This window comes from Scyliorhinus torazame, chromosome 13, assembly GCF_047496885.1.
Source record: "Scyliorhinus torazame isolate Kashiwa2021f chromosome 13, sScyTor2.1, whole genome shotgun sequence".
Lineage (NCBI taxonomy): Eukaryota > Metazoa > Chordata > Chondrichthyes > Carcharhiniformes > Scyliorhinidae > Scyliorhinus > Scyliorhinus torazame.
The window spans coordinates 76,243,646-76,255,762 of NC_092719.1; the positions used below are offsets into that span (position 1 = coordinate 76,243,646).

The following is a 12,117-nucleotide window of genomic DNA, read 5'->3' on the forward strand; positions in this document are numbered from 1 at the left end:
CCAGTACCAGGCTGACCTTGATGAAGAGCTGCGGGACATGACCATTCCCATCTGAGAGCATGACAGGCTGCGAAGCTTGTCCCAGTCGCAGGTGGGCATTGCCGAGTCACTGCAGAGCATGGTCCATCACTGAGGAACACTGCCGAGGGCACGATACCATAGTCCGGACATTGGGGAGCTTCAAGGGCTGGCATAGCCAGGTGACACGGGCAGCCAGGGCTCAATCCAGCTGCTCCTCCTTTGCGAGATGGGTTAAGGGGTAAGGGAAGAGGGTGGGGATAGTGGGGAGGCACCATCGGGAGAGTGGAAAAATGAATTGGGTACTCCGTAGTAGCCCATCCATCAGGTTCACGTTTTTCAAAAGGAGTATTAATCGGCGCCAGTCTGACCACTTACTGGAGATGCCACTGAATCACAGGAGGCCACTGCATGTGGGGTGGCTCCCGTTAATTGTATGGAAATGGGGCTTAAGTGGTGATAATTGGTTTCTCGCCACGCTAAGGCAGAATTCCCGATTTCACCTATGTGAGCGGGCTGATTGCATGCAAATGGTTTGGCGCCCGGCGCGGTTCTCTTTTTCCGCCTCTCCTGCTATTCAAGCTCGAGCGCAACGAGATGGGGAATCGTGCCTTTTATGTTTCGGTTAGATCACCTCTCATTCTTCTGAACTCCAGGGAATATAGGCTTTGTCTATTCAGTCCCTTCATCCCAGGAGCCAGCCTTTGTCCATCGAGGGCAGAGACGTTACTTCTTGAGTCAGGGGTCCAAACCATGTACGTTCGATGTGGCCTCATCAATGCCCTGTGAAATTGAAGTTTGATTTGTCTACTGTTGTACTGCAATCCATTTGTACCAAACTTAACATATTATTTGCTATTGCTTGCATGTTAACATTGTGATTCATGTACAAGCACACTCCGGTCCCTCTGAATGCAAGCATTTGCTAGTTTCTCACTGTTCAAAAAATATTCAGCTTTTTAGGGGGGTTTTCTATCAAAAAGGATAACTTCACATTTCACTACATTGTATTCTATCTGCTATGTTCTTGTCCATTACCTAACCTATCTATCCCTCTGCAACCTCTTTACATCATTTTCACTGCTTGTTTTCCTGCCTAACTTTATCATCAGCATATGTGAATGTATTGCATTCATTCCCTTCATCCAAGTCCTTAATATAGATAATAAACAGCTGCAGCTCAACACTGATTCTGGCAGTATCTCACTTGTTACAGTATACCAACCCAAAAGAAACCCATTTATTCCTGCGTGGTTTTTGTCCATTAACCAATTCTCAATTGATGCTAATATATTGCCCATAACCCACGAGTCCTAATTTTGTGCACGAAACGCATGTCCTTTTATTGAATGTTTTTGAAAATCCAAATACACTGCAAATCCATTGGTTCTTCCTCATCCATCTGATTCGTTACATCCTCAAAAGACTAACAGATTTGTCAAACGTCATTTGTGTTTCATAAATCCAAGTTGATACTGCTCCATTATTACGAGTGACCTGTTGACACATTGCTGCTAATAGTTTCTAGTATTTTGTTTACTACTGATATTAGGCTAACTGACCCATAGTTCCCTGTCTTTTTTCCCTATTTCTTCCTTTCTTGATGGTGAGGTCATGATTGCTACTTTAAAAAAAAAAATTAGAGTACCCAATTCATTTTTCCAATTACGGGGCAATTTAGCGTGGACAATCCACCTACCCTGGACATCTTTGGGTTGTGGGGGTGAAATCCACGCAAACACGGGGAGAATGTGCAAACTCCACACAGACAGTGACCCAAAGCTAGGATCGAACCTGGGACCTTAGCGCTGTGAGGCTGCAGTGCTACCCACTGCGCCACCGTGCTGCACATGTTTGCTAATTTTAAATCCTTGGGATCTGTTCTGGAATCTAAGGAATTCTGGCAGACCAAGTGCATTTGCTATCTCTGCAGCTATCTCTTTAGAACTCTGGAATGAAAGGCATCAGCACCAGGGATTGCCACCTGGACCCATTAATTTATCTAATAGTATTTACTTTAAGCTCCTCATTCTCACTAGACCTTTGGTTCCCCTTGTTTTTTTCTGGAATGATTTTTGGGTCGTTTGCCATGAAAACTAATTCAAAGTAAGTGTTTAATGGCTCTACTGTTTCCACGTTTCCTATTATAATTTTACATGTCTTTGCCTCGAATGACACCGTTACTTTTATTAATCTCTTCCAATTTACATGCACATGGAAATGTTTACAACTTGCTTTTATGTCTCTTGTTGGTCTACTTGTGTATTCCTTTCCCTCATGTCAATTTCTTAGTCACACTACTGAATTCTAAAATCCTCCCAATAATCAGACTTCTTACTCTTTTTGGCAATATTATAAGCCTCTTCCTTTGATCCAATACTACCTTTAATTTCTCTTGTTAGTCTTAGTTGGACTTCTTTTTCTGTGTGGTTTTGAGCCTTAATGTGCAAACATAAATTTTGTTATGTAGTAATTCTTTAAATACTTTTTAAATGCTTATATGGAAGTCCATATTAAACTACATCTACAAATTTGTTCAGTCACTCTGCTCCCCCCTCATTGACCACTTTAAGTATTGTGGGGTGGTACATGCCATCTGGTCCTGAAAACATATCCATACTTGCCGTACATTTAAAATGAAGCCTGATGCATCTTATTTTTTTCCAGGTATGCAGTTGTACGATTCCGCCAGTATTTCAAAATGAAGCCTGAAGTCATGAACCTGAAACTCCCTGAATGACAGCAGATTATCCATCACTGAAAGAACGTAAAGCGGGCTGAATGAATTGGTTACACTACAAAGTACTACTGGAATGACAGATGTTTAATGATTTCTAGAATAACATCTATTAAAAGGAGATAAACACAACCAAAAATGTGGCTGAAGGCACAGTTTCATAATTTGGTAATTTTTAATTCCACATTTCTACACTCAACTAAAAATTCTAATGGTTTCTCAGTGAATGTCTCCATCTACAATACCACTCTAATAATTGTGCTGAGGCAAAATTATGAAGCAGTGTTTTACACACTCCCAGAGTTGATGTGAAACTTTTCACCAAACCTCTCTTGCATAGAAACCCTGTTCATCTGCTGGTGTAGATTATTTTCAGCAGTGCCATAAGCATTAAGATGTAAAGTTATGGGGTGACGGGTGGTGGTGGGGGAGAAATAGTGTTGGAATGTCTATAACAGGAAACGTGATTAAGTCTTGTGAAGAGGTATCTGCTTGCACAGGAACCTGACTTTTGGGGGCTAATGGTCTAATTTGCACTTAGTTTCTTCAGTCATTTGTGCATATCTCTAGTATTCTAGTGGTTGCTGAGGCAATATGCGGGTTTTGTGACCCATCAAGGATTGGATATAGGAGGATATTCATAGAATCCTGACCGTGCAGAAGGAGGCCATTTGGCCATCGACACTGCACCGACCCTCTGAAAGACCACCCTCCCTCGGCCCATCTCCTGTCCTATTCTTGTAACCCCACCTTAAGGGGCAATTTAGCATGGCCAATCTGCCTAACCTGCACATCTTTGGATTGTGGGAGGAAACCAGAGCCCCCGGTGGAAACCCACGCAGACATGGGGAGAAAGTGCAAACTCTATGCACAGTCACCCAAGGCCGGATTCAAACCCAGGTCCCTGGCGCTGTGAGGCAGCAGTGCTAACCATTATGCATTGGTACCTGGTCCTTGACCCTCAATTTTAAAATTCTTTGAGAACCATTTTACTGAAACTTTGGTCTATTGTGAATTCCCGACTTCTTTCACCCCACCATTGGCGATTACACACAGGCTTTAGACACACAGGCATGTTGGGCATTAATAATAAATTTAAAACACAGTTGCGCATTGTGGAAAAAGAATATTACTTGTTTGAAGGGTTTGACAGGGCATCCAATTCAGTAAGTTGCAAATTTGAGGTGCTTCAACACCCTATGGGGAAGGATAAAATTACTGACAGCAGCTTCTGGATATCCACATTTGAGCACAGCCAGAAACCATTTTATAAATTTTCAAACTCTCTGAATCTAATTCATGTAGTTAGTTTTCCAAGAACTTTGTTTTTATTGGACTGGATGGGTACATCATTACTGTTGTGAATACGAAGAAACCGCGACATAAAAAATAAGCACTTGTGTAGTCAGCATGGGTTCATAATTTCTTTGCAAAACGTTAAGCTTAAGAGTAGATGAAAAATCTAGATGGCCTGCCCGGGTTGTGAAGGTTTAGTCTTGCATTAACACAAAGCAATAGGAATTTTATTTTCCAATTCAATAGTCTTGCTTCACAAGTCATGTCAATTTTTTCCCCTGGTTTTGCATACAATCTTAATCTATTTCTTGAAGCAGCTTGTATATTAAAATGAACAATTGTGGTGTCTGTGAAATTATACATTTTTATGTAAAGTTAAGTATCTCATTGCAGCTTTGACCATGTTTTCCTGAGACTTGAGTAAATATTGCTTAAAACCTGTTACATCTCAAACTTTTTCCAGTTCTGAAAGGTTCCTCCTATTTCCAGCATTTTCTGTTTTTATTGTCCATTTTCTTTTAATAAATTTATAGTACCCAGTTCATTTTTTCCAATTAAGGGGCAATTTAGCGTGGCCAATCCACCTAGCTTGCACATTTTTAGGTTATGGGGACGAAACCCACGCAAACACGGCCGTGCTGCCCTTTTATTGTCCATTTTAACAATTCGGTCTTAAACTGAGCTTAACATTGAATGCAGTAGCCACTTTAAAAAGAAATCATCATTGCATCTAGCCAATATATACATTCAAACGTTGGGGCTTAAGGAATGTATCTATCAAAATCTACATTTTTGTGTCGATAATGATCTTGTATCAGATTCTGTGCATGTGCAAAATTCAGTTGCCGTCAGTTTCAGGGGAGTAATGACCATGAATGCCGACAGCTTTCCTGACATTACAACTGCAAAATACAGGCCATTATAAATTTAAAATAACTAGAAATGCCAATCTCCTCAATCATTCAGCAGTGGGTAAGAACTGCACCTCCGCTCTGATAACGGATTATCAGTTACCTAAAGACCATCTTCTATTGGTGAATGTTTGGATCGGGTCCTTTGATGAAAGCATTGAATTAATAAAGTACTTTCGAATAATACTTAACTGATGCTACAGAGATTCAAATCTCATCATTTTATTTAAAGCAAGACTTTGTAAATGGCTGATCTGCAGGGTGTTGAGATTAAATGGCTAATTAAACTTCAGTACAGTATATTGAACTTTAATCCAAACAATTTTTTCTATTAAAATAAAGTATATTTCATAAAGTATATTTTCATTGTGTAACAGTGAGTGTGAAATAATGGGAACAGTGTTGATAGCTTTATCAGCCCTGAAAAAGGGACTTTTTTTTTTTAATGATTTGATAATTGCATACTATTTGCACATAAGTGACAGAAAAAAAATTGATAAAGTATCTTGCCTAAATTCGTTGAAGGTTTTTTACATTATTCTTACTGATAAACTGTTACGATCTAAGCTACAAGGTATTGAGACTCGGCCAAACCCACGCTGAGACCTAACTGATGAGCAGGATGTAAAGTTAACTTGGTTTTCCTAAAATTAGGTATTGTTGAAGCAAAACCAATACCATTTTGTATGCTTGCAAACTAACTGATTCTCTAATTACTGTAGTTAGTTTTCCACGAACCTGTGTTTTTATTTGTGTGGATAGGTACTTAATTACTGTGTTGATAATTAAGAAACTGCAACAGATAAAGAATAAACAATTGTGAAGCATAGGTTCATAATTTCTTCGCAAAAAGTGTAGATGTACAATCTAACTGGTCTCTCCTGGTTGAAAAGGTTCAGTCTTGCTTTCAAACAAAGCAATAATAATTCTATTTTCCAATTCAATAGTCTTACTTTATAAATCGTCATTTCCTTTTTACATACAATTTAAATTTATTGCTTGAAGCGTGTATATTGAATGAACAATTGTGGTATTTGTGAAATTATACATTTTTGTGCAATGTGATACTAAACTTTACATAGTGTCAGCTTTGACCATGTTTTCCTCAGACTTAAGGATATCTTGCTTATCCTGTTATACCTCTTAAACTTTTCCAATCCTGAAAGGTTAACTCTGTTCCTCATATTTCCAATATTTTCTGTTCGTATTACCATTTTTAACAGTTTGGTCTAAATCTGAACTGGCAATTGAATGCAATAGCCTCTTTTATAAAAAAAAAAAAAATCAACATTGCACCTAGCCGATATATACATTCTAATATTGGGTTTTAAAGAATGTAGTATCCATCAAAGTTTACATTTTTGTACACAATCATAGAATCCCGACAGTGGAGAAGGAGGCCTATCGAGTCTGCATTGACCCCCCAAAAGGGCACTCGACTTAGGCCCACACTCTCGTTCTATCCCCGTCACTCTAACCACACCTAATCTGCACATCTTGGAACACTATGGGGCAATTTAGCATGGCCAATCCACCTAACCTACACATCTTTGGACTGTGGGAGAAAACCGGAACACCCAGAGGAAATCCACGCAGACAAGGAAAATGTGCAAACTCCACACAGACAGTCATTCAAGGCCAGAATTGAACCCTGCTGCTGTGAGGCAGCAATGCTAGCCACTGTGCCACCTGTATAATAATATCGATCAAATTAGTAGTCCTCTTTCTTTTAAATGTTAACTTTTGTTAAATGTTGACTTTTGAAATATGTGTGTATGCATCTATGACCAATTATTTTATTTTATGAGAATCAATCTGCTGGAGACTACATAATATATCAGCGAATGTTAACTTGAGTGATGGTGAGAACATGTTCCAACACGTTAAAGTTGGAGGATTTGGATTTTTGTGGCCTAAAGCACTGAAATTAATTATCAAAAGTGAAGCTATGTAATGTTTCCGAAGATGGTCTCAAAAGATATAAATACATTATTGTGAAAGTCATGTAAACATTGCTGCATCGATTTGACACCCTGCAAGATGCTTTGTGCATCAATCTGCTGCAAGTATGAAAAATAGTGTAGTTAGATTATGGCAGAGGCAGCTGTCAAAAAGGTGTTTTAAACCAGCATTACTTTTCAAATGTCACATAACCGAATTCAAAATTTTTTTTAAAAGTCCCATAACTGATGCAGCACAATTCAAGGCCATTAGTGTACAGTCACCGAATCATACAGCACAGATGGGTCTTCAGTCTATTGTGTCTGTGCCAGCCCTCGAGTTATCAAATCAGTCCTTTTTCCTCAAATGTTTCTATTTCCAACTTTGTTTCAAAGTTACTACATCCAACACCATGTCAGGCAGTGTATTCTGGGTTGTCATAATTTGTGCATAAAAATAATCCTCAACTAGCCTCTAGAGCTGCCATAACCAAGATATGCATTAATTGTGTAGTAATGGAGAGTATCGGGCAGGTGCTTATCCACCTTTGATTCTGTGGGTGTGTTTAGGCATGAGTTTATTTTGGCTGAAATTATTTATTTTTGTTTATGCATACCAGAATTTGTTGCTTTTGTAGTAACTTTACAATGTGAGAAATTGATTACTACACTTAATTTATAAAGAAGGTTATGCCTGCATGAAAATAATATATGAACTTGTAAATAAAATTCTTGTCACCATGTACTTTGCTATCAATGGCCAAATTTTTGTCGCTTTTTTTCTGACATCAGGTATGTTATAGTAGTGGTCATCATGCTGGACTAGCAATGGAGAGATCCGGAGTTTGGATCCTCGGATCCTATCATGTAAAATTCCATTCAGTGGGCCAGCTGAGGTGGGGAATAATGCCATAAGCGCTGCCTGTAAAACCTAACATTCACTTGCATCCTTCAGGGAATGAAACCAGCTTTACTTCTACAAATTATTTTAGAATCGTAGATGTTTACACCATGGTACATGGCCACTTAACTCATTTTGCCCATGTTGGCTGACGAGATGTCAACCAGCCTAATCCAACTTTCCGGCTCTTGACCCATAACCATGTATATTACAGGTACACACTTATGTACTTTTTAAAGGGTTTCTCCCTCTACCACCCTTTCGGACAGTGAGTTTTTGATCATTGTTACCCTCTGAGTTAAATAATTGCACCTCAACCAAGGAGAATAGGGCTGTATTCATCTGACCTCAACACCTTTTTAAATTTCAATTTGATCTCTTCAGCCTATCCAATTTTTCCTCATATCTAAAACGCTCCAGTCTGGACAACATTTTCATCAATCTCTGTACCCTCCAGTGTAATAGTTTTCCTATAATGTAACCAGAACTTCATACAGAATTCTAACCAATGCCACACAGTTCCAGGATAACCGCCCTGCTCTTCTATGCCCCAGTTAATAAATGCAACTATCCCATATGCCTTATTGACTGCCTTATCTACCTGTCCAGCCACCTTCAGGAATCTGTGGACATGCACCCAAGATCACCATGTTCCTCAATACTTGTCAATATCCTACCAAGTTTTGTGTATTCTTCTGCTTTGTTAGTCTTCCCCAAATGCATTACCTCACATTTAGGGTAGCACTGTGGCTTCACAGCGCCAGGGTCCCAGGTTTGATTCCCCGCTGGGTCACTCTGCGGAGTCTGCACGAACTCCCCGTGTCTGCGTGGGTTTCCTCCGGGTGCTCCGGTTTCCTCCCACAGTCCAAAGACGTGCATGTTAGGTGGATTGGCCATGATAAATTGCCCTTAGTGACCAAAAAGGTTAGGAAGGGTTATTAGGTTACGGGGATAGGGTGGAAGTGAGGGCTGAAGTGGGTCGGTGCAGACAAGATGGGCCGAATGGCCTCCTGTACTGTATGTTCTATTTGCCACTATTAATGCTACTTGGCTAGTCCAATTATATCTTTGACAGTCTACTGCTTTCTTATTTATCCACCACACAATTTTTGTATCATCTGCAAACTTATGAATCATAACCTTACATTCAAGTCCAAAGTAATGAAAAATACTACAATCATATTAGCCAAACACTGCCTCCCATAACACATCCATGTTGACCTCGATTAATCCATATCTTAATGGAGATTTATCCTGTCCCTCAGAATTATCTCCAATAATTACCCCACACTGTGATTAGGCTGATTGGCCATCCCTCATCTATCCCTTTCTCCCTTTAAAAAAAATGGTAGCATGCAAGAAGCCCTTCAGTCCTCTACACCACACCTATAACAAGAGAAGATTGGAAAATGATCAGAGTCTCTGCTATTTTCTTGCTTCTTTTAACAGCCTAGAAGATATTCCTGTGAGGCAGCAGTGATAACCACTTTGTTTTGCATGCCTTACTAATTGCAATATCTGTATCATTCTTTTGTCAAAACTGATGCAGTTTTGTTCCAAAACATACCCATGTTATACATAATCTTTATGGTGCCTAATTGGCCCTACTCTAATTTGTCTCGCTCTTTGTGTTTACCTTAAAAGAAAGTTCGGGTTTTCCTTGCCGATATTTTTTGTGTGCTCACTTCGCTTTCTTAATTTACTTTTAACATTTGCCCCAACACTTTTTATACTCTAGGTTTTCTGCAGTATACACATCCAGTAATGTGCCTTGTTTTTTGTTCTTCAGTTCAACCCATTTGGTTTAATTTGATGATCCTTCTACCATATCATTCCTTCTCTTCGTTATAATTGTTCCTTTAATCAATGTTGTGATTCCCCCTTTTTTAATCTCTCTCTTTATCTCGTCTGAAACCCTTTTAACCAGGAACATCGAGCTGCTATTTGTGTACTTTGAACCATGTCACAGTAACAGCTATAATACTCCCACCTGTCAATCTCTCAGCTCATCTGTCTTAGTCCTGAGACTTAATGGGCGCGATTCTACGAGCCCCGCGCCGGGCTGGAGAATCGTCGCCCCGATGCCGGCGTGCGATTCTCCGAGGTGCGGAGAATCGGCGCCATTTGCGCAGGCCGCTGTACGAGGCCGGGCCGCCGATTCTCCGGCCCGGATGGGCCGAGCGGCCGCACGAAAACGGCAGAGTCCCGCCGGCGCCGTTCACCCCTGGTCGCTGCTGGCGGGAACTCTGCGCGAAGGGTCGGGACGGCCTGTGGGGCGGGGGAAAGCGCTCCTTCACCGGGGGGGGGGGGGGGGTGCCTCCGACGGGGTCTGGCCCGTGATCGGGGCTCACCGATTGGCGGGCCTACTTTGTTCCACGTCCAGCCCCAAAACCCCCGCGCCATGTTGCGTCGGGGCCGGAGCGTTGAAGAAGTCCCCCACGCATGCGCGGCCCAACTGTGCATGCGTGGATTGGCGCGGCGCCCATTTGGCACCGGGAAGGGAGGCTGGAGCGGCGTGAACCGCTCCAGCGCCGTGCTGGCCCCCTGTGGGGGACAGAATCGGTAGTCCCCGCCCCTGTTTCGCGCCGTCTTGAAACGCGACGGCGCGAACACTTAGTCTCCATTTTGGAGAATCGCGCCCAATGTGTTAAAGTATATACCATTTTGCACTGTCATGGTTGTGTATTTTCTAGCCTTTTTCCCTCTCCCTTCCAAACATGTTTACTAATTTTCTGTCTTCCATTTCCAAACTTCTCTCCCTTCTGAATCTACTTTCAGGTTACCATCCCCTGGCTAGTTTAAGCCATCCCCCACAGCACAGCAAAACACCCTGCGAAGATATTGGTCCTGGTCCTGTTGAGGTGTAACCTATCCAGCTTGTATAGGTCCCGCCTCCCCCAAAAGCAGTCCCAATACCTTATGAGTCTAAAGCCCTCCCCCGGTGCTATTTCTCCCATCTTCCTATTCTGTACTCACCAGGATATGGCACCAGGAATAATTCTGAGATGACTACCTTTTGAAATCTTATCTTTTTGACCTCCTGACACTGTAAACACTTATCTTGAGGATCTCATCCCTCTTTCTGCCTAGTTCATTGGTGTTGATATGGACTGAAACCTTTGTAGTGGAGGGGGAGAGGGGTGAACAGTCAGCATTCCCTGTAGTCGCTCAATCACATTGTCCCTGGCAGCAATAAGGCAACATACCATCCCAGAGGCACAACTGTGGCCGCAGGAGTGCCTGCACGTTCCCCTCATTATCAAATCTCTACTGCTATTGCTCCTTCAAATAGTTTGACTTTTTCATGCCCTTTACAGCAGTTGTAGAAGCTTGCTCTTGAATGTGGTCCACCATCATCTCAAGGTACTGATGTGGTAAAGTAGCCCTAATTGCACTGCCCATTCTGAGATATAATTTTTTTAAAAATTTACCTGATGTTAGGAATGTCAAAATATGGCTCTTAAGATTTGAAACTTCAACTGAAACAGTTGTTGTACAAACTTCACTGCATATTCTGACAAAGTCATGCTCTTTATCATTGCTGTGTGTTTGTGCTGATAATGAATGGTATGATCTTATTGTAAGGAGTTATGGAGGAGGTGGTCACATCACCGGGGCTAGTTGCAATTTAGCTGATCATTTCCAATAGAAAATAAATAACTATACACCACCTCTTCAATCATCCCAAAACAGTTATTTAGTTGCTGTGGAATCTTGCTGTTTGCAAATTCTCTGCTGCATTCACTTACATAATGAAATAGCTTTGTACTGGACTTGACCTATGTAGATAAATGTCCAAAGAAATAAACTTGCATTCATGTTGTGACTTTGTCTTCAGGACATCCTAATGTGTTTCACAGCTGATTAAGTATTTCTGAAGTGTAGCTGTAATGTAGACTAATGTGAATGTGGCAGCCAATTTTCATATAGCAATAAATGTTGACAAAGACTGTTGGTTGATAAGGTATTACACAATGCTTCTGGATGTGTTTTAAAAGTCCTCTTCAAACCTGTGGCAGTAGGTGAACAATAAAAGATGATATATCTTTTAATTTGTGCTGGAAATGCTCAGTAACCACTTGTTTACTCCCAATCTGTTGGAAGAGGGCATTAGGTCAAGTACTATCCACAAAAATGCCATGCAGCCTCATTAATAAGCATTAGCAGATAATTTAAGTGGCAACCAACCTCTTAATGATTTTGCTTCCTATTGCAAGCTTCAACTCCTTTGCCAAGGTGGTGTCCTGCATTCAACCTGGACTAAACCAGCATTTCAGCCATCCTTGGAGGCTTTCTAAGTTAAGTATTTGGAGA

General features: G+C 41.0%; 1 protein-coding gene across 1 annotated transcript in view; it reads left to right on the top strand.

Annotated features, from left to right (window-relative positions):
- etnk1 (ethanolamine kinase 1) overlaps nt 1-7,647 on the top strand; it is a 103,185-nt gene extending 95,538 nt beyond the window's left edge. Inside the window, exon 8 of the mRNA XM_072471805.1 lies at nt 2,686-7,647. Within this exon, the coding sequence (XP_072327906.1) occupies nt 2,686-2,758 (73 nt within the window). The 3' untranslated portion in view covers nt 2,759-7,647. The remainder of the gene's footprint in view (nt 1-2,685) is intronic.
- The last annotated feature ends 4,470 nt before the right edge of the window (nt 7,648-12,117 follow it).